The sequence below is a fragment of the Mugil cephalus genome, chromosome 22 (assembly GCF_022458985.1).
Source record: "Mugil cephalus isolate CIBA_MC_2020 chromosome 22, CIBA_Mcephalus_1.1, whole genome shotgun sequence".
In the NCBI taxonomy this organism is placed as follows: domain Eukaryota; kingdom Metazoa; phylum Chordata; class Actinopteri; order Mugiliformes; family Mugilidae; genus Mugil; species Mugil cephalus.
In genome coordinates, this window is record NC_061791.1 from 11466641 (window position 1) to 11489232 (window position 22592).

The 22592-nt window shown below is 45.2% G+C and overlaps 1 protein-coding gene across 2 annotated transcripts; it reads left to right on the top strand.

The window, feature by feature from the left end:
- Positions 1-1752: 1752 nt before the first annotated feature.
- On the top strand, positions 1753-13770 carry tmem168a (transmembrane protein 168a). Of its 2 annotated transcripts, none has more exons than XM_047575782.1 (6): positions 1753-1827; positions 2495-3448; positions 3566-3841; positions 6593-6735; positions 9394-9671; positions 12258-13770. In XM_047575782.1, exons 2-6 carry the CDS (start codon positions 2612-2614, stop codon positions 12806-12808), a joined length of 2085 nt encoding a protein of 694 aa, XP_047431738.1. In that variant the 5' UTR covers positions 1753-1827; positions 2495-2611; the 3' UTR covers positions 12809-13770. The 2 variants fall into 2 exon arrangements, with proteins under 2 accessions (XP_047431738.1, XP_047431737.1); XM_047575781.1 differs by lacking the exon at positions 1753-1827 and adding an exon at positions 1849-1991.
- Positions 13771-22592: the final 8822 nt, after the last annotated feature.

Here is a 22592-nt window from a genome sequence, read left to right on the forward strand (position 1 = left end):
GAACAAAAAGACTAAAACAGTAAGATGTGGTAAGATATTAAAATAAGTTGGTAAAAAAATAAATAAATAAAAATGAAATAAGTTAAGCATTGTAAAACATTCATAACATTAAAGTAATCAGATATGATAAAATAGAATTAAGAAGAAATAAAATCATGTAAAAGCCTGATGAGTCTGATGAAAAAAGATGAGCCTTTTTTTTTTAAAGTATAAACAGTCTGTTCCACAGTCGGGGGCCATAATAACTGAATGCCCCCCCTGTGTCTTAGATCTAACTTGTGGTATGGTTAAAAGGCCAGCGTCAGAGGACCTCAGGGTCTGTGAGGGTTGATACGGTAAAAGTAGGTCAGACAAAGACAAAGGCCCAAGAACGCTAAGACACTTACAAACTACTAAAATAAACTAAAAATCGATCCTGAATGCACAGGGAGTCAATGCAGCGATTTTAAAACTGGTGTAATGTGTTCCCGCCCTCTGGACCTCGTCAACACACGAGGGGCTGAATTTTGTAATAACTGGAGATCGGAAATGTTCTTTTTGGGAAGACCAGAGAGCAGAGCATTACAATAATCCAGACGACAGGAGATAAAAGCATGCATCAGCACCTCTGTGTGAACCTCAGAGAGAAACGGGCTGCATTCTTATTCTTGTTATGTTTTTGATTTTGATATGTGGAAAAAAACTAAGCCCGGAGTCAAAACTCACTCCCAGAATTTTTACAGATTGCGGGTTGGTTTAAAATCCTGTAGTTCTGGTAGAAATTTCTCTCTCTGCCGTTCAGGACCATAGACTTAAACCTGGTTGTCCTGGTTGAGCTGCAGGAAGTTTGCTGCCATCCATGACTGAATATCTATAATACAGTTAAAAAGGGCATCAATAACCCCTGTGTCATCACGAGACACGAGGCGATGTACAGCTGCGTATGATCAGCATAACTGTGAAAGCTGATGCTGTGCCTCCTGATGATGTCCAGTAGGAGAAGCATACAGAGGTTAAAAAGAGTTGGGCCTAGAATTGCCCCCTGCGCAACCCCACACTTACCCTCATGGGTTCCTGAGGAACAGGTATCCAGACAAGCTTCAGTCAGAGAGGTATGAGATGACCAGTTAAGAACAGAGAAGCAGAGCAGGTGCATCAGTCTGTTTATTAAAATGCGATGGTCTACTGTATCGAAGGCGGCGGTTAGATCTAGCAGAACCAAGACTGTGAGTTTATGGTTATCTAAATTGCATCTGACGTCATTTAAATTCTTTAAAAGGGCTGTCTAGGTACTGCAACTGCATTTGTATTTTACTCACATAATTAACTAATGCAACACACTTTGAGTTCCAATCTGTTATTTATTTTAGCCTAATTTTCCATAAGCCCTAGAGGAAGAAACCAATAGAAAAACTTTTACACATTAAACAGTCCAGGTAACTAGACTTGAAGCGTTTCTTGAAGACGTGTCAACACTCAACCGAGTAGTTCCTTCTTTTTCTTTTTCTTTCTCTGGTTTAAACAGGGACAAATACCATGTCTTGTCACAAGATAGTCAGTGTTATTTACTTTTCCTGTCAGTGGTTTTAATCTTGTGGTTGATCGATTGAAACTCCTCGTCTTTCTGGTGAATTGTGTGTGATTTGTTTAGATTTTAAACATTCAATTCTATATTTTATTTTTCTTCTACTGTCTTTAAACAATGTCTTCCTGAGATTATGAAGTGATTCTGACAATATTTTGAGTTTTGTTCTGTGACACACTGCCTGAAAGGTATTTTGACGCTTATGAGACGCCGTAGTGAGGAATCCGGAAGCTCAGCTACTGTCATCTCTAAACAAGCAACATGTAAGCGCTGTTTTAACCATAAAGTCTTTACATACAATTCTTACAGTGTCCGATTCAAGAATTGCGCAAAGACTGCTTTATGTTGTTTTGTTTATCTGCAAAGAAGCGGTTTTTAAACGGGAACCAGCGAGCTAGCTAACCGTGAGCCGGCGATGCTCTGGAAGGTAGCAAACTTCTCGGCTACAGTGCCACATAGTCACAAACTGACAACAGGGCCGTGGCGACTAAGTTTTTTTTTTTTTTCTTTGACGCTACAGCAAACGAATTGCTATGTTTATCTGTAATGTAATGCTGCTTTTAACAGTGTGTTAAGTCTATAAAGTCACGGGGTACCTTGTTATCAGTACTCAAGTTGTCATTCGTGACTTTCGAAATAGCGATATGCGTGTTCATAGAACAAAGATGAAGCCCACATCGGCGTTAACAGAAGAGTTTTTAATAATTATTCTGGACATTAGTCACTAAGGAGTGTAACAGACATGTATCAGAGTGACTTGATGATGTTGAGGATTTCTGGTTTTACATTGTTCTTTATGATATGATGAGACTGAAATGGGACACATCCAGTTCCTGGTTCCCTCTGGTCTTGAGCAATAGATAACGTAACTTTTTGTGTAATACGTACATGCATACTCCCTAATTTGAGTGCTTCTTGAATTTTTCACAGGGGTTGATTTTGGCGCATGTCTTTCAAGAGGCGTCGTCCTCCGTCTACAAGGCTTTTGTGCAAGACTAGAGGAAGCTGACTACCACAGAGGCTTTCACCTACATTTAGATTTGAGCCATGGCCCGAGAGGAGGAGGAAGAGGAGCTGGCAGTCGGTGCCGGGCGTAAGGAGGTGGATATGTTTACCTCGGTGCGTTGCCTGGGCTACCTGTCCGGCATCAACCTCCTCGTGGCGGTATGCGTCGGCATGTACCTGCGCTGGGAGGTAACAGACGAACCCATGATTCTGGTCATTTTCATCCTGGGCCTCTTCGTCCTGGGAATCGCCAGCATCCTCCACTACTACTTTTCTATGGAGAAAGCCAGCCTGAGCCTGTTCCATTTGTGGTGTGGCTTTCTGCTCGGGCTCCTGTGCCTCCTCAACAGCCCCGACTTGGATTTGAACGTCAAAGAACTGGTTGCCAACTATCTCTTCCTAGCCAGTGTGATCCTGAAAGCAGTGTGGGCTGTAACTGAGCGAGTATTCAGCTCCTTTCACTATAAACCCACCTTGCTAACATCATCTGAGTTCCTGGAGCTCCTGGGATTTGCCATTGCCTGCACTACCATGCCATTTAAGAAGTCAGCGCCTGTAATAGGCTTGGTGGTGGCCCTGGGGGCTCTCATCGTGGACCTGAGGATGAAATCCCTCCTAGCCTTGCCCAACCTTGTCACTTTTGCCTTGGTTACGTCTCTCGTGTTTTTCCAGCCCTTAGAAATCACAGCCAACCCTTATGTCTTAGGCTGCTACCTAGGCAGGCTGCTCTGTGAGCCTGTGATGGATGTGTATTTCAGCGGGCTGGGGCCCAGCGAGCGCTGGATGCCAGTGCTGTCTCTGGGGAAGGTGTGGAGGAGGCTGTCCCTGTTTCCTCTCAGTCTGTTTGAGGTGGCCTTCTTTGTCCTGGCTGCCTTTAAGGTACACTCAGCATTCTGCAAAATGTCAAAACTCAATAATTTAAAACGCTTGTTCCAATAAATCCTTCTTTTGAATTGTTCGTGCGGCTTCGTCACATATTTCTCTCGACTTCCACAGCTCGGCAACTTGGGCCTGTGGTACCTGGTGATCCCGGGCTTCTGCCTGTTCGGCCTCTTCTGGTCCATCTGCCACGTAATTCTCCTGATCACAATCTGGGGCTTCCACACGAAGCTGAGCGAGTGCCAGAAGGCGTGGCGGGCGCAGCGGTCCAGCAGCCGGAGCCTGGAGCAGGTCATGGCCTCCAGAGGCATCAGACACTTCTGCCTCATTTCGGAACGCCTGGTCTTCTTTTGTCTGCTGTCAACGGTCACACTGGGCGCCGTATCCTGGCAGGTAGGCTCAACACCCACCACAAAATATTACATCTAAGTATCTTTTGACATTTCAGATGACCTTGTGTTGTGTGTTTGTTTTGCTGACAAACCTCTCGGCCACATTCAGCAGGTCAAGAGCTTCTTTGAACGCCTTGCCGACCATGTTGGGGGTGTAATTTATTCTTTTACAGATTCAGCATTTGAGCTTCATAAAAAAAAGTCCCATGTTATAAACTCATCAGAGAGCTTCTTGCAGCAGTGCACAGTTAGTAGTTGCTTCCCAAACTGAGGCGCTCCTGTCTCATGCGGAACCAATTTAATTAGCACTTTAATATCCCTATCTACTTGCATAAAGAGCAGCAATAACTTATTTAGCCTTATTAGACGTTTACCTTGTAAGAGTCTCCTGGGCCTGAGTCCTAATTTGAGATCTGCACATTGTTGATGTCAGTTGCAAATTTGCCTGAGACCATGGGAGCTTTTTGTGCTCACATATAAGGAAGTTAGTGTCTGGTGTTTTTTTTTTTTATGGTTTACCGCAATTTATTCACCTGTGCTGTTCACAAGTAAATGCACATTGACTATTCATACCGTACAGTGCACTGTTCTTCATGGTTGTGCACATTGATATTAGCACTAGTTATTTTATATTTTGTATTATATTTATCTTCTTATGTTCTATAAAGATTTTTTATATTGTTTGTGCATTTGGGTGGACGGCAAAAGAAGAATTTCATTGTACGGGGGAACATGTTTCTACACCGCGCACATGACATTGAAACTCTTAGAATCTCTAAATGTCGTCCACATACACAAAATAACAGCAGCATTAGCATTAGCACTATGTTTTGCTGCCTCAGCATTAAGAGTAGGTGTTGATTCAACTCTATGCTAATGTCTAAGGCAGAAGTTTGCAGAACTACATTGGATTCACTGGTTTCATAAACATTTATGTGGAAGACCTACCCAAAAGATTTGCATACTTAAGTGCTTTACATTATTTATATCACACCTTCTTCCGAGCTGATGCATTTGAAAGTGTGTACTGTACTGGCTGTTTTTGTAAAATTGTATAAGAGCGACTCCCTAGCTCAGAAGTTAGCTGGTGATTTCATTGTAATTAAGTCGGAGTAGCGTAACCCTCCGTTCTCTCTGTGAGAACCACTACTGTGCTGCATCATAATGTAGTCAGCGCTCACCCATTGAGAGAGTGCAGTCGTCTCACCCAAACAATCAGCATAAGATTGTTTGAGATGCAGTAAGTGAACTAACGGTTTTCCTCGAACAAGACCTGTTCAAGCTGTGCCTGTTCCGTTTGGGACGGCTGCAGCTGTGTTCGAGGAAATACCCTATCTAAATTTGTTTTTTGGCCCTGTCAGCTCCTCCAGATAATGAAAGTTCACTTAAGTCAAAGACAAAGCAACGGTTGTGAAAACATAACACTAGACAACCAATTTATCAGCGCCGCTTATCCGAATGACTGGAAACACAAAGTGCAAACCCGCCAAATGGAAAGTAGACCAGATGACCAGCAAAGAATAGACCCAGACATACCACAGAGACGTTTGCTAGTGAGTACACAACCTTCATACTATATTGTAGGTACTGGCAAATATAGCAAAATGTAAAGCTTGAACAATTTAGGGAATTAAGTATATCACATTTTTTTCAGATTAAGGCTCAGTTATGATTTTGAATTCGGAAGTGCACCGATCAGCCAGAACATTAAACCCCCAGATTAATATTGCATAGGTCTAACTTGTTCCTCAAGAACGATTCTGACTAGCAGAAGCCAGAGGGCGGCTTCTGTGGAACAGGCTTGATCCAGTGTATTCCATGGATGCTCTAATCAACACCTTGAACGGCCTTTTGTGTTTTTTTTTAAGCCGTTCCTGAGCAGATTTTGTGGTGTAGAGGGGCATATTGTCCTGCTGGGTAAGGCCACTGTCTCTGAGGAGTGTTGTGTCTTACGGGTGGGAGTGCCTCCCTGGATACATCCACTTTTATGCCAGGATCCAAAGGTTTCCAAGCAGAACATTGCGCGGAGATGATCAGTGTCATTCTCCTCAGTGGTTTTAATGTTGCGGTTGATTGCTTAACATTGTCACGCTATAAAAGTGTTACGCTCTGCACCTTTACTGGCTTGCGAATGGCACCGCAATTGTCTTTTGGTGGCGCGCGTAGTTGATTGCCTGATAAGTCCACACCGAATGAAAGGCATTGCCGGCGACTCCTGCAGGATCCACCACTCATTAACTAACCATGTTTTTAACTCATAGGAATAAACCTTTCAGTTTTGTTTATGCTCTCGTCTTGGTTACATGTATTTTTTATGTTAAATTGCATTTCCTGTCATCACATTGAAGAAAACATTTGCACTAAAAGCCAAACGTAATCTTCTATCATGTGGTTGTGTGTTTATGTTGTGTTTTGTACGTGGCCACTTGACTGGAAGCGGTCACGTTTGGAATAAGTTAGCATCAAGCAGATGTCGAGATAATGAAATTATAATAGTTTTATTCAACAGATTCAACGCTCCTGTAAAGGACAAGCTGCTTTAATTAAACAGTTTGGGATTGATACTTGTGATGTATGTGTCTCCATTTAGCTCGATCCTGTCATGTTTTGACCTGCGATAATAGCACAGTGTCAGCCCCGTATTGTGTAACTGTCCCACCAAGTGTCAACACCAATTAAGTGAGTCTGATTAGCTCGGCGCGGGCTGCAAGTGGTGAATGAAAGTGACTGCGATTCTTCTTCTTTTTTGCAGCCCTCCAACAGCCTCTTTCTCAGTGCTCTGCTGGTGGTGCTGCCTTTGGAGTCTCTGGCGCACGGCCTCTTCCACGAGCTGGGCAGCTGCCTCGGGGGAACGTGTGTTGGCTACGCGCTGGTCATACCTACAGCTTATACCAGGTACTGGATTAAAATTTCTTTTGACAGCTAAAATTTACTTATCAGGCCAGTAGTACAACTGAAGTGACATCAAACTATAGCTATATCAGAAGAAGAGGACGCCAGGTGATGACATCATTAAAAGAGCGCCAGTTAAACCTCAAACGCCAGAAAACAATTACGCCAATGTTACGATGAGGAACAATTCAATTATGCAAATTGGTCGTGGCCGGTTTTCAAATAATTGCGATGAGGAATTATCTAATTATTCTGCAAGGATTGCCTGTTATGCAAGACGGGTCAAATCCCCGCAAACAAGCAGCGGAAGCGTTCGGGTGCGATTGGAAAATGCAGCCTCAGCACGTGCGAGCGTGTGCGGAGCCGCGCGCTCCCCGTGTCAAAGCATTTCTTTGCATCACAGGCGCTGGTAAACATGATCAGTCTTTTGAACTCTCTCCTCACTTAACACAAAACCAACTGGATAAATAGACTAATAACTGTGCATAAACATGCTGCTAATGCGCGGGCCCTTGAGGGATCATTCCGGCGCTCCCTCCGCAGCATACTAAGTTGTTCAGCTGGAGCGGCTCGGCCATTAGCGCCTGCTGATGCCTCTCCCGGTGCCCTCTCAGTTGACCAAGCGTTTTTTTTGAAAATCACCTAGTTAGTTTTGAAGACGGCAAATCATCTCCCTTTCATAAACAGCCGAAGATAGCCGCCAGTTATACATTAGTGTTGAAGGGCCGCCCTGAGATTGCTTCTGTATATGTGTATCACTGCTCTCTGTGTGTACGGGAGTTATAGCCACAGCATTCAGCCTCACCAGTGCTCATGTCTCCAGGTGATTTTGGATTCAGGCCCACGTCCTGTTGCACTGCGCTCTCTGTATGCAAGTCTGCATGTGCGGGATCCACAGGGAGGACTGCGAGCATGATTAGAATGCAGCAGCGTATAATCGGCCCGTTTGATGGCCGCGGATCATGTTTTCACAATGACAAGATCCCCTTGGGGAGATTAGAGAGATAGGGGCGAGAAGGGGAGGCAAGCGGGGTAAAATGAGGAGGCCGAGACAACTGGAGGAAAACACGAGGGGAGGACTGAGGTTGTAAACACAGAGGGAAGGTGGCGGCAAAAGCGGAAGGGGGACGCGCGGAGGAAAGGAAAGGAAGGTAGGGACCGCGAGGAGAGGAGGCAAGGAGTGGAGCTCTGAGGGAGAGATGCGCAGAAAAGGCTGGGGATTTTTTTTCTTTTTTTTTTAAGGATGAAAGAGAGAGCGTCACAGGGGAAGATGTGGTTGGAATCTCAAACTACAAGCCTTCACTCCTCCGGGTGCCACGAGATCTGAAAAGATTAGATGAGGTTTAGAGGAACGGTGAACCTGCCATGTCATGCACAGGGTGTCATTTCTGATCGAGTGTACAATATCTTTATAGCAGACGTTTTTTTACGCAATGCTAACATTTAAAATTTGAATCAAGGTGTTCAATTAATAGGACAGGATATAAAATGAAAATCTGGCTTAACACAAATAGTTTCAGCAACTGTTATCGCACAGGAATTTTGTCTGGCTGTCGACAGATGATGAACACCTAAAGGAAAAATCATTGACTGTGTTTAAAGATCGACAAAAACTCATTGATGGCACATAGAAGGGCTCCGGGAAAATGGTTTTGAAGCCCAATGCGGGTGGCTCTGGCCCTCACCATTTTGGCAGCACCTTACCTGAGCCACATTACTCCTTCCTAATTCAAAACTGGCCAAAGAAATGGAGCGTGGGTGGAGCTCAGGCACTTCCTTGACACCTAGGCAGCCAGCTAGCAACGTGTGAGGACACCCACCTCTCACCTAAAACAGCCACAACCGAAATTCTCACCCTGTGCAGTTGTCATGAATGGGACACTGAACTGTAGTGACCCAAATTATTTTTTGTACCAGTCTGTGAAACATGAAGTCATACATACATTATCATAGCGGCCTATGAGGATAGTGTCACTTTTGAAGGCAGAATCGAGTGGAAGTTCAAGGAACTGTTGGCTTATGTTTTCATGCCGAAGATAAACTCTTCACCTGTCGGGGAGAAGTCAAAGGTGATGTTGGAGGTGAACAGTACAACACAATAAGATAGACACAGGCATGAATAACAACAGATAAAAAGAAAAGAATGGCTGCATTGAGTAGCTGATAGCGCTGACTCGCTGTGTTATCGTCAGCTTGTTACGATCAGGCGGGGCCTGTATCCTCAGCTATCTTAACCCTCAGTTTTCATCCTCTGTCCTTGTCACCCTCTTCTCCGTACCTCCTCCTCTTTTTTCCCCCCATTTTCTTCCTTTCATTCTCCACTCTGTTCTCGTCCCTGAGGCTAATGTCATTTCCTACAGCAGCGGTCCTCCACTCCCACCCCTACTATCTCCCATCTCCCATCTCCTCTTATCCTCTCCTCTCTGTCTCCTCTCTCCCTGGCAACAGAGACAGCTTCTCCACCCTGGTATGTCAATCTATCAATGTGTCACTCAACAAAAAACAAAAAAAAAAACAATCATTCATCTTCCGTTTGCCTGCGCACATATCTCTCCGCCACTTCCTGCCGAGCCACCCAGCTCGAGTCTCCCTCTGAGCGGATATAAGAAGATCAACATCCAGCGTCTCCTCACGGGCCTCTCGTCTTTCTTTCCCGTCTAGTCCCAGTGGTCAGCCCACGCTCCTGCCACCGGAGCAGGTGCAGCAGTTGAACCTGCGCTCCACGAGCATGCTGAACAACATGCAGCGCCTCTTCTCCCACCACATGATCCAGACGTCCGGCTGCGACTACTCCACGAGCGGCGTCACGCTGGACGCGCTGCAGACCAAGCTGCGCGGCTTCCTGGAGCTCCGCACGGCAGACGGGCCGCGCCACGACACCTATCTGATCTTCTACAGCGGGCACGCGCACAAAGGCTCCGGGTCCTGGGCTCTGGCCGGTGAGCATCACACGCCTGCTGTCACTCCTTTATCTTCTGACGTTTTGTAAATGTTTCCCTATTTGGAAAGTTATTAATTATCACAGTTACAGCCCCTCTCATTCATTAAGTTTGTGTGTGTGTGTGTGTGTTAGGGCTGCAGTCTCCAGTAATCCATGTGCTTCCTCAATCAACGTTGGCTGTATTTTTTAAAACTGACTGAGTTAAACTTTACTGCTCACATAGACGCCCTAAAGGAATGAGCTGATAAGATACACCAGTGGACTAATTCAGTTAAAGAAGAAGATGGGTGTATTTGTGTTTTCAATGCATTGATTACATAAATAATGGCTTCAACCATCCTTTTAAACACCTGTTTGAACAACTACCTTATTTTCCTACCTGAGACTCGTTACCTCATGTTTATTCCTCATGCTTATTGGCCGCTAATATTTTCCTATTGAACGTATGATTAGAGGAATACCAGTATCCATGTAAATGTCCTTCTGCTTCAATAAAAAAAAACAACCCTTTACGTCCTACTTCTGAAGGTAGCTCTCTATCCCTTTCAGACTTCACACATTATCCCAAATAATTGAGCTAGTTAACCCCTCAAATCCTCATCTGTGGCTTAAAAGTTACACCTGAAAAAAAAACCTTTTCAAATAATGTACTGGCCAAAATGAACAGCCTCGAGCTGCAAGGATCAGAGACGCATCTGAGAACTTTGATCTGTTTTTTTAAGTGCCTGTGTCCTTATCATCAGGCCACAGTGAGATCTTTTTTTTTTTTCTGCCTGATTTTAAACTGGAGGTACAGCCTCGTAGCGATGAGCCGGTAAACAGCGATTTTGTTGAACCCGTTCGATTTGATGCAACAAAGTCTGAGGTGGCCTCCTTCTTCGAGATTCGCAAGGGTGAAGCAATGAGTCTAAACAGCTAACTGAAAGAAACAAAGAAATTAATCAAATGAAACAGTTGTGAAGTAAGTGGTCCCGAAATGGATGACTCCGACCAAGCTGAGAACCTCTGGAGTAATTATAGGATAACATTAATGTATGATGCAGTTGTCTAAAAACACTGATTTCTTTCCAGGCATCTTGATTTTTATTGAACATAACACATTGAGTGGATCTTAAATAATTAAAGGAGCTAAGATCCAATTACTTGTACATCAACTTCAACCTTTTCAGCAGAGCAGTTAATTTATTCTGGCAGGCTCAGGCGTCTTTGCTGTTTCCTGCGCTTTTTGAGAAAACTGCTAAATCCAGTCTTCGCAAAAAAAAGTTTTTCAGTGCAATGTTGGGTATCGGCTTCGTAGCAGTCTATAATTACTAGAGGCTTGAAAGCAAAATAAAACAATTTATCACAAAAGCAGAAGTGACTGCAGAGCTGTTGCGTCAGGTTGCATTAGGTGCACGTCGTATCCTAACCGCAGACTCATTGACATTACAGTCTCATCATTTCCAGTCCTTTCATTTCCACCCCGCGCTCCCAGTCAGTCAGGCAGCTTCGCAGGGATCACACGGCCGCGCCAAAAGAGTTAAAAGAAGCGCAGAAGTTCGGTTTCCGGTCGAGCCGGTTCCCGTGAAGGCTGCAGACGGTTTCGCTGCGACGCGAGCGTTCCCTCAGCAGAAATGAGAATCGCAGCAGGTTAATACCATGTCAGCTTCAGCTCTTCTGTGGCGGAGATTACTTGACGTATTATCTCTGCGTGCTGCAGCAAACAAGGAAGGGAGAGAAAGAAAAAAAAAAGTCCTCGGTGAAAAGATAATCACTTCCCTGAGTCACCATCCTGAAGGGTCGTTCTCAGACAGTGGATAATTGTGCAATTTTTGTGCGGTTGTCTTGGCTGGAAACCAAACTGGGGCTGGATTTCTTTTTTGTTGTCCACCGCCAAGTGACACACAAATCTGTACTGTATTCAACATTCTTAAAAAAATTCATTGACGGAGCCTAATTTTCTGTCCAAATATAAATCGGTGCTTGGTGAAGCTGCTCTGGGGCCAGACATGGAAGCCACTTTCCTCATCACTGAGATCAACAGCTCTGATACCAGCACTTTAGCCTCGCCATCTGGAAAGCGGCATCTTCATGCAATGTGTGTGGTTGTGTTTATGCTCGCGTTGACAGCAGTTAGACAGAAAGACAGTCCCGCCGAGTGAGCAGTGACAGGTTTGATCCCTTCAAAGCCACTCTGTCCATCAGCGGCCGCGTGTCCGATTGAAATGTCCTTGAACATGACACGGAACCGATAAAGGCTCAATAACCATCAGCGTACACCGATCGGCCACATGATTAAAACCACTGACGGGACGAGTGAATAACATTGACCACCTTGTGACAATTCAATGTTCTCCTGGGAAACCTTTGGATCTGGCATTAATGTGGATGTTACATGTGACATGTAGCACCAACCTAGACCAGACCAGGCAGCCCCAACAAATAGCACAGACACACACACACAAATGGTTTAGGGACAACTCAAAAAACATGAAACAACAGGACCCCCTCAGAAGGCCTATGTCCATTTTGGAGGCACAAGGGAGATGCAGACAATATTGTGACGGAAGTCCTAATGTTTTGTCTCTTCTGTCTTCCTCTGCAGGAGGTGAGAGCCTCCACCTGGCCCAACTCCTGGAGTTGTGGAAGGAGAAGAACGCCGGCCACTGCTCCCGCCTCATCATCGTCCTGGACACGGAGAACTCCCTCCCCTGGGTGAAGGAGGTCCGCAGGGTGGAGGGCGTCTACGTGGCCGTGCAGGGGGCCGAGCTCTCCGCCACCAGGGTGGACCCAGAGACCGGGGACGCGCCCCTGCTCGGGGACTTCACCTCCGAGTGGGTGGAGTTCAACTGCAACCCATCCAGTGACACGCAGTGGTCCGACAAGGGACGGACGGTGGCGGCCGCCTACGGCGTGTCCAAGCGCTGGAGCGACTACACGCTGCACCTCCCCACCGGGAGCGACGTGGCCAAGCACTGGAAGACGCACTTCCCCAAGGCTACGTATCCCATGGTGCACCTGTCCAACTGGTGCTGCGGCCTCAACCTGTTCTGGTTGTGCAGCACGTGCCTGCGCTGCTTCAGGAGGTGCAAACTCGCTTGGTTTCCACCGGCCGTGCTGGACACGGGGCAGGGCATTAAACTGGTCCACTCGTAGGAGAGAAATGCGGAAAATTACATTAGCCCGACTGTAATAGACAGAGTTTCCTGGGTAAGAGGTGTTTCTATAGAAAATAACTTCTGTACTTATTAAACTGGTGAGAATGTGGTCTTCAGTCGGCAAAGTGGATGAAGCTCATTTGCTACGGTGGGAGACTATATAAAGCCAAAATTAAATTCTGAGTGAAAGTTAAAAAAAGGAACAAATGTTTTATTGTACTTTGGGACCGTGCGTTATATATTTTTGAAGATGATTTTTATTAATTCTTTTGTTTGTTGATTGCGGACCATTCATTTGGGATTTTTTGCAGATTTCCTTTTTTTTACGGCGTACCATTTTATCCATATCAGAGTGCCTTAGGGAGGGATTTTGGGTCATCTTTAATGTGGATGCTTGAATGTCTGTATGCATCTATTGTGTGTGTATATATATCATAATTTCCTCGCCTCTTATTTATATTCCAAGGAGTTAGCTGGCGTTCTCGACTGCAGGATCGAGGGGGAGGCTCTCGTCATCGTAAAGCCTTTAGACAGAGCGGACAAAATGACAGTTGTTGGGCCGAACCCCGGCCGCCCTCCTGGTTAAGTGGAAGTGTAACCACGAGGGCAGCCTGCCACTCTTCTCGTGGCGTATTACGTTGTGCACTTACTCCTCCACCGAACAAAGAAATATGCATTTATTCGAGATGGCTTCATTTTTTTTCAGTGCATTTAAGGGAAACGGCGACTTGTCATACAAAGCAACACATTGTCAAAAAAAAACTGTTAAGTATTTTCGTGCACCATTGTGTACTTGCTGAAGTCTTTCTTGTACGCATCCCTGAACTCTGAAGTGTATTGCTGCCTTTTACTCCGTGATACCAAAGAGGTCAAGCTGCATTATGGGTTTGTAATTCCACATGTGCCTCGCTTGTCTTATTATGTTAGAATCAAACTTGGATAATAAAGTGATAAAACAACGCTGTGTGACGTATTAATGTGAAAATAAATTGGATCAAATAAAAGGAGTTAGCGATGGCTGGTTAAATATTAGCATTTTGAGCTAAAGAAGACGAGAAGAGAGAAGTCCAGCTGACTTCCTGGTTCAAGGTGCTGGTCTCAGGGATCGGGACCTGCCCTGACTTATACGTGGAGGGTGCCGTTAGGTCACGGAAAGGTTTTGTGATGCTTCAGAAAGATGAAAGCTGACAGCGGAAGCTTTCATCTTCCGCAGCGAGGGGGCGAAGAGTGACGTAAACCGGAGCAACCTTTCACCCGTCTTGCCTTGCAGTTCCTTAGGTGCTGTAAAAGTCAAACCATTTGGCTGACGCGGGCAATAAGTCGACTGGCCGCTTCTGAAATTAGCGAGCGAGGAGGCATGTAAATGCAGCACTTGCGCGGGCGTTTCCTTTTCGTCCCTGCACCGTGCCGTCCGCTGACCCAGCTAAGGTCGGGGATCCGTGTTTATGGCGGGAATCATTTCACGAGAATATTAGATTAGGGGCCCCGGATTCATCTCCTAAACTGGATTAGGTAATAAAACAGTCAGCCACCGCTGAGGCCCGTGCGGATGTGCTGAGTCAGAGCATCAAAACAGACACGTGTGCGCACGCACACGCAAAGGCCGCGCACGTCGGTTCCTTCGCCGCCTCCCTCTTGTTCCCGTTTCTCTGCAGCTGAGCCTCTCGTCCGTGGGTAATTACTGCCTGTCATGGGGTGTTACCTTCGAGTGCAGGCGCGTCGATACGCCCGATGCTTGCCGGCAATTTATTTGGGGAATAAGTGCACTTTTATAGCCCGAGTTGGATCTTGGCACGGGGATCGGAGGAACAAATGCAACATCTGTTCCTATATTACTGTTTATTTAGATCGTTCTTAATACACAACAGGGGGGCAGGCTAATACCTTTGTCATGAAGAGAATTTCATCTTTAAAGCACTTTATTAGCCAACTGTTTGCTATTTAATCATCTGTCTGTTCATCATTATCTCACGAGGCATCTCTGCAGGGAAGATTTAGGTCGACAGTTATGATTTTAAAGCTAAAACAGCTTCTGCGACTCTAAAGATACGTAAATAGTGGATGTTTTCTGAGATTTAACAGTATAAGGAGCAGAGAATATGGATTCAGCAGCGTCAACGTCCCCCGTGCTTTTTAAGCGGCCTGCTTGCTGTGACTCGCCGTATGTCCGACATTGAAATGTCAAAGCCATTATCTCAAATTACAAGGGCGTTTAGTGTCCGTTTAACGGCGCAACGCTCCCCACTATGCAGATGGAGATCCGGGAGGGGCCGCCCAAATGTTTCTGCTCTCGCCGAGTTCTTTCGGCATCCGCAAAAACCATACGGTAATTTAAACATAATTCGGACACACCGCGTTACGTGGCGGGAACTTAATTGGCGCATCTGGCTGCAGCTTCATATTTACTGGGGTGGATGATCCAAAAAAAAAAAAAAGAATAAAATTCTTCAAGCTAAAGGTTTTGATCCTCTCTGTCGAGAATATCTGCAGAAATGTATGGATTTCCAAATTCAAGGCAGAAGAGATTATTCATGGTACATGGACTGGAGTTACTCCAAGCAAGGATTTATGGGCTGATGCCGAGGGAGCTAGTGGTGGTGGTAGTGGTGGTGGTGGTGGCGGCGGGGTAGGGGAAGGGATGGAGGGAAGCAGACCTTGTAGCCTCAGTTATTACACATATGCCTTTTTGTAAAGGGAAGGTCAAGCTTATGGGAGGATAAAGGAGTGAAGTGTGTTTTTTGTGCGGCAGGCATCTGGGCCGCCTTGTCCCATCGTTATCTTGACCTCATTTTCACATAAACCCTCCTCCACCGTTTTACCCGGACGATAAAACAACGCAGGTTAATGCTGGATGTCAATTCACGCATTCAAGGCCCGAGACAAAATAATAGAAGGCGTAGAAGGAGCTTTCTCCAGGTGCGCCATCTCATCTTTAATGCAACGGAAGCTCTCTGGATATCGGCTCTTGTAAGCAGCCAAATGTACTTAGTATGAGCCAGATGATGCCGATACGCCTGATTCAATTAAAAGTGTAAATCGGAGGCTAACGAGACTGTCAGCGCTCAGTGTGAGGGATCGGGGTTCTGTAATTAGCTTTGTTGTCACAGTTGGGTTGAGACGGGACAGGGCGAGGCTGAGCTAGGCTAGTGAAACGGATTAGTTTCCTATATCCCGGCCTCACATCTGCGGGCCCAGATGTCTTTAAAAGTCAGTCAAAGTTTTTTTTTTTTTTTTTTTTTTTAAGAGTTTAACTGACTGTTTCACTCACTGACATCTGTGAGATTTGAACTTGTTTTGATTTCTATAAAGTCATGAGCAGACTTTACAGTAACATTTTATCTAATTAGCACATATGCTAGTTTTAAGAACCAAAACTTGCTCTTAGCAGAGAACAGTCTGACATATTGATTTTTAGATGAGACTGTGCATAAAACATAGGTCCTCAACAGGGGGTCCATGACCCCCAGATGGTCTGCGGAGGTACTGCAGGGGGTGGGGTCGCGAAATCTTTGGTTGATTGGACATTTTTTATATATTTTTTTAATTTTCCCCCACAATTTAAATTAAATTAACATGAATCCAACATATTTAATAAAGGAATTAGGGATAGCTTAGTATTGAATGCAAAATGATGATGTGTATTTGTAAACAGCACTAGGTCGAGTTGAATATAGAGCACATATAACTGTAACTGGGGGGTCCTGGCGTAATCTCTCCATCAGTTTGGGGTCCTTGGCCTGAAGAACACTGAAGACCCCTGTTATAAAAGATGGACACAGCTAGACTTAGAAGAAGTAGCTCATTAGCTTAACATTAACTCCTGACTTATACACAGATCAAACAAACCAGAAATCATATGCTGACTAATGTTAAAGTGCAGTTACTGAACAGTGACTACATTTACACGCATAAAACATTCATTTCTGTTACCCTAGAAAATCTCTGTTAAATAAATAGTAAACTGCACAAGCTGATAGTTCTATTTATTCGCTGGATTTTTCCACTATTGCATGATTTGTTTGAGCGTGCAAACACAGACTCCTTCCCCCAACCACCTTTGGAGAAACAGTAGGAGTTGTGATATTTGTGCATTTACAAAAAAAAAAAAACCTTACTGATATCCAAGACAAATAATGTCTAAATGCAAGGAGTTTTTATCATTCTGAGAAGAAATGTTTGCTTTTCTTTTGGGCATGCATCTCTATTCTTTGGCCTGTGCAGCCACAATAAAAAATTCAAATAGAGACACGTTACACAAGTCCCAAACAATATGCCTAAAACCCAACCTATATCATCATTGTAGCTGCAGTCAACTACATAAATAAAGCCATGCATCATGGGAAGTGCTTTGCAGCCAATAGATGGCTTTTTTACCTCAGAATGAGAATGTTACAGTGAGACGGTTGGTGGTGTTGGTGGTCGTTAAATCCTCATTTGTTGGTTTTCAGACAAGACCTCAAAGCTCCCTGGAGCAGAAGCTAACGGCTAGTTAAGGCAACACTGCTTTCCAGAGCACATGAAAATTGAAAAAAAAACAGTTTGTTCATGCTAAAAAAAAAAAACTCACGTTAATCCATTTTTTTAAACTAATATTTTCATATTCAGAGCAAATAGTTTTTTATACAGCACAGACAGCACAGGAACATACTTCAAGCGTGCACATATACAGTTTAAAGCTGAAGACGCTATTTCACCCCAAGAGCCTGAACAGACTGTATATACGGGGCTGAGGTTGACAGGAACGTTCTCTGTTTTCATGAAATCCTTCTTTTTTTTCTCTCTCTCTCTCCCCAGAGCAGAATCTGAAATCAGACAGAATTAATGCCAGCCCAGCTCCTTGCGCTGTCTCTCTATAGACTCCCCTCCTGCCTTGAAATTGTCTCTCCAGCTAATGCAGTGCTGATGCATGACTCACCTAAGCCTGCTCCTGCGAGCTTCAGTCTGCCTCGCTGCCAATAAATGGGGTGTGGAGGCACACTCGGGGTCTCTTTTCAACCATGACATAACGGCGCACTCAGGCAATGACTGGAGACATACCTGTTTACTGCCTGTAACAAGCAGTCAGCTGGCTTTAAGTGTAGCTCAGGCATTAAGAACGGTCGGGCTGAAGGGGGATTAAGGGATGGCTGCTTCACAGGATGATAGATTTACAAGAGGCCTTTTGCTCGCCTGCACGTTTATCACGGGCCGTGTTTACTTCTGCTCTCGCAGGTAATTGCTTGCCTCGTACAGGTGCACCCTTGCGTGTGTGTGCAGCTTTTCGCATTCACTGTTTGGAGAAGTTTTTTTTTTTTTAACTATGACCTTTCTTAAAGAGAAGATCTGAGTGGAACTGGGGCAGAATTATGCACAGTGTTGTCCGGCGCATGGTTAGCGCGCACACACCTGTGCCCGACCTGCTGTGTGGAGCGAGGACGCGCGCGCATTTTTCCTCTCGCTCGCGTGTAATGTCAGCAGAACCCCGGGGGTTCTGGCAGGAGCTCGTTTGATTGCGGCCTCCCAGCGGGCCGGCGGTGTTCGCCAGCCGGGCTCCGAGATAAGAAAAGAGAGGGCGGGGCGCAAAATTAAGAAACAGGGAGAAATGATGGCCTAATAAATAGTGGAGGAGACAGCTTGTCTGGCTTTAGATCTTACACCGCTCCGCCAAAGAAAGGGGATGAAGGGTGGGGGGGGGTATATGAGGAAATATGTAAAAAAAAGTGAGAAGGTAGAAGATGGATACAGATAGAGAGCAGGAGAATTTGAGGGGAGCAGGTGTGCCTGTGGCAGTGTATCAGAGGGAGGCTGAGGGGGAACAATAGATCACGCGCTCTTTTACAGCATAGTTTTAGATATGCTCCTGCTCCTGCCTGCGCTCGCAATACGGTTTTGCATGTAGGATGCAGACATTCATGCATGTTTGCCCACACGGATAGCGGTGCCTCCCTCGGTTTAACTGCTGCAGTCGGAGCCTCGTGCTGTTGGGCAATTGGGCATCGGCATGGAATAGCCTAATTTAGAGGCAGATGACTCCATGGCCCAGAACACGGGGTAGGGGAGGCGGGGGTGGGAGGACAGAGACGGAGAGAGCGAGAGGGAGGGCAGGGATACACCGAGCTAGGTGCTGGCATGAAGAACAAAATAGATGAGATCACGTAGAGAGGAAAACACGCAATCCCACCGAGGGCTGCCGTCGGGCCGCCGTTCACATGTGGCTCGGGCGCATTCCAGACTCCGTTGTGGCCGGAGAGTGGCTGATCGGAGAGCGAGGTATTCACAGAGAAATTAAAGCGAGACCGCGACCAAAAGAGGACGGGAGGACGGGAGAAGACAAAACAGACAGACGAGAGATGAGGGGACGGGACATAAATGTGTTTTCGGGCGTCAGGAGATATATTGGGGGTGTGAAGATGAGGCGCGCCGTATTTATGGTCCAGCTGTTCACTTTGCAGGCTTTCTCATTCACTCATCAGCACCGTATGCGTGCAGCGTGCAGCGTGCAGCGTAAGACAGGCACTCATGTTTGAATGGGGATCTGATCATAACTCAGATAAGTACTTTTTTTAATACGCATATATCCCAAATTTACAGAAGCTGGATATGGCTGCTATCTCGAAATCACAAGTTAAATATTCAATCTCAAGTTGACATACACTAAATTGACAAAGGCATTCGCTCACCCATCTAAATAACTGAATTCAGGTGCTCCAGTCACTTCCATGGCCACATATGTATAAAATCAAGCATCTATAGGCATAAAATAGGCACAAAATTCCGTGCTGCCAACTTTGTGGGAACAGTTTGGGGATGGCCCCTTCCTGTTCCAACGTGACTCTGCACCAGCGCACAAAGCAAGGTCCATGGATGAGGGAGTTTGGCATGGAATTACATGACTGGCCTGCACAGAGTCCCGACCTTAACCCGACAGAACACCTTTGGGATGAACTAGACGAAGGCTGAGCCAGGCCTTGTCATCCAATGTCAGTGTCTGACCTCAAGGATGGTCAAAAAAACTCCTGTAAACACCTAAACCTTGTGGAAAGCCTTCACAGAAGAGTTGAATACTATAGAATAGTTAATAGTGGTTAAATATGTAGGCTAATTACAGAGTGTTCTCTTCGGATTGACCTTGTAGAGCCTTTGGGGCCTGTTCAGTTTCAGTCTTTCAGGTGCTGATTGGTAATCAGGTGCACCTGGCTGGTGCACAGGCTATTTAAGCCCGCCCACCCTGAAGCCAGCTCTTCTCCTTTGCCCTGTATCACAGCATTCCCGTTTGTCTTCTGTTTTGCACAGACAACATACACCACATACGTGTTCCATCGCAACACATATGTACAGGGTTTTCTTTCAGTTTGGTTGGTTTTAGGTATTTAAAGACCTGATTTTGGTTTCAAAGTATCTCAAACATTTAGTATATACTTGGTTATAGATATTTGTTCAATAACATGCTGATCATTCCTGGTAACTTCATAGGGCAGCGCATTTCAGAAATGTAACTGTTCACTTACGGATGTCCGGTCAGTCAGGTGTGACCAAATACACAAAAAAGTGATAATAGTAAGAAACGTAGCCTTTGTTTCGAAATAGAATAACCCATTATCAGGAGAAAATAATCTTTACTATTTTGAAATAATAAAATGATAAATGTCATAAAGATTTTTTCTTCAATTTTGTCTCTTCTCAACCATACAATGCAGTTTAGGAAAAACAGCCTGTAACCTCTGTAACCTGATTCTTCTACAATGACAGAATTAATCTTCCTCCATCTAAATGATCCTTTTGGTTAATAAAGGTTTCTCTGAAAAAGTGAAATTATTTCTAAATGTAACATTCATTATCATGACATCATAAAATAATAATTTTGTTCAGGAAAAAAAAGACACGTGACAACGTTAAACCTATCACTTGAATCCTTCTGTACCTGAATGCACACAAACTTTTTTTCCTGTAAATTATCTCTCAACATGTACACATGACAAAATCAGGAAAAAAACTAAATAGTTGAGGCTGATATCGTTATCTCAAAAACTGGAGTTTATGGAGATCAGTAGATAAAATAACTCCCAAGAATACCTGCAATTTAAAATTAAAGAAACAAAAACAAACAAAAAAAAGGCACATAATCGTGGCACTTCTTGGCTACTATACCTTTGTCCTTTAGGAAAAGTTGAACAGGTAACACAACGTTCTTTCTAAGCGTTTCCCCTGAACACAGTTGCCATGTCTTGATGTCACACCTTGAGAAGGAAATTAACAAAAGTAGCTTGCACAGTAATTGCCCCACTGATCATCATGAATGAGGCATGAGACCAGTCAACCTGCCTCATCAGCTGAAGAGCCCCCTGTATTTTAATGTGCGTTACAAATTAAGTTTGCCTGAATAATTGAATCTTTTTTTTTTTTTTTTTAATTCAAAACACAGTGCGAGATTAAAACCTTCTCCGGGCTGCACTTTTAACGACATCCTCAAGGACACCGGTCGGGTCCAGACTGTTATGCGGAGTTTATTTTTTTATTATTTCCTTGATGGGTCTCTTTGATGATGCCTCTTCCGTGACCGTTAATCTGCCGCCGCCCTTCCTCTACCCCTCTCCCGTAACTGCCGCGGCGTCTCCTCCGGTCGCTAAGCCGCTGTCTCAGGTTGAGCTGTTTTAGCACCCGCCCGTTGATCATATTCGGTTTAATTACCTCTGCGCGAACTGGAGGGGCCACTGGAAATCATGACCTGATGCATATTCAATAAATTGACCGAACTGGAACGGCTACCCCGTGATGCGTGCTCACGTGTGGGCTGAGGATTTATGCAGGGATGACCTTCAGATGTCATAATTCTTAGTTGCTTTGAAAATAAAACAGAAATCGTTTTGACGTTAGGCGAGGGAAGCCTTGCGCATGCGTCAGACCGCTTCATGCGCTATATGTTTATTTGTAGCTGAGTCGAGTAAAGGAGATATAAATAATTCAGGGCTGTGCCAAATACAGTATCATATCTGATAGCGTGTCTAACCCCAACAGACTCAGGAGGAGGCTGTTTTCATGCATATGCAGCTCTGGATCCTCACACGTCCCACACCGATGCAAAGCAAAGTCTGTAATGAAACGTGGCCGTTTGAGTCTGACAGACCACCGGCTGAGAATGTTCACATGCGCCTCGGCCTCCCGAACGAGCGAAAGAAAACGACTGACTGAGAGTGGAAAGTTTCAGATCACGAGGAGAAACGTCCGCCTCCGTTTGTTTGCGCCGTTCGCTGAATGTACAGTAGGTCGTATTTCTTTTTAATGTGAAGGCCGCGGAGCCCGCCCGAGAGAAAAACTACAATACAGTGCACCTCACGCGGCGCAAACCCAGAGTTTATGTTTCCAATATCGTTCCAATTCTTCCGCGCCCGTCTCGTCGTCGTCGCGATAACGCGCACATTTGTTATGGCTAGCGTTTTAATGCCTTCGGAGTCGAAATCTTTTTATTGTTTTTTTGATAATCGGGGCGAGATGGATGAAAGTCGAGCCGGGAGCCGCAGAGAGAGAGAGAGAGAGAGAGATGGGGTGGCCGTGGGGGCTGCCGCATGTTTTCTTTATTTACTCATCAATGATGTTTACCAGTGGCTGAGAGATTGAAGTCGCAACATCGGGCGCTGACTTTTATTACCCGCGGGTCCTTTGTATTCCCGGCCGTCCACTGCGAAAAAGGCTTTCTATTGATTGTCTCCGAGGAGGAACGGGGATTTGGAAATATGCATGGGCAGTGAAAAGACACGGCTGCGTTGGCAATCTCCGTGGAGTGCGCGGACCTCTGCGAGCTCGGC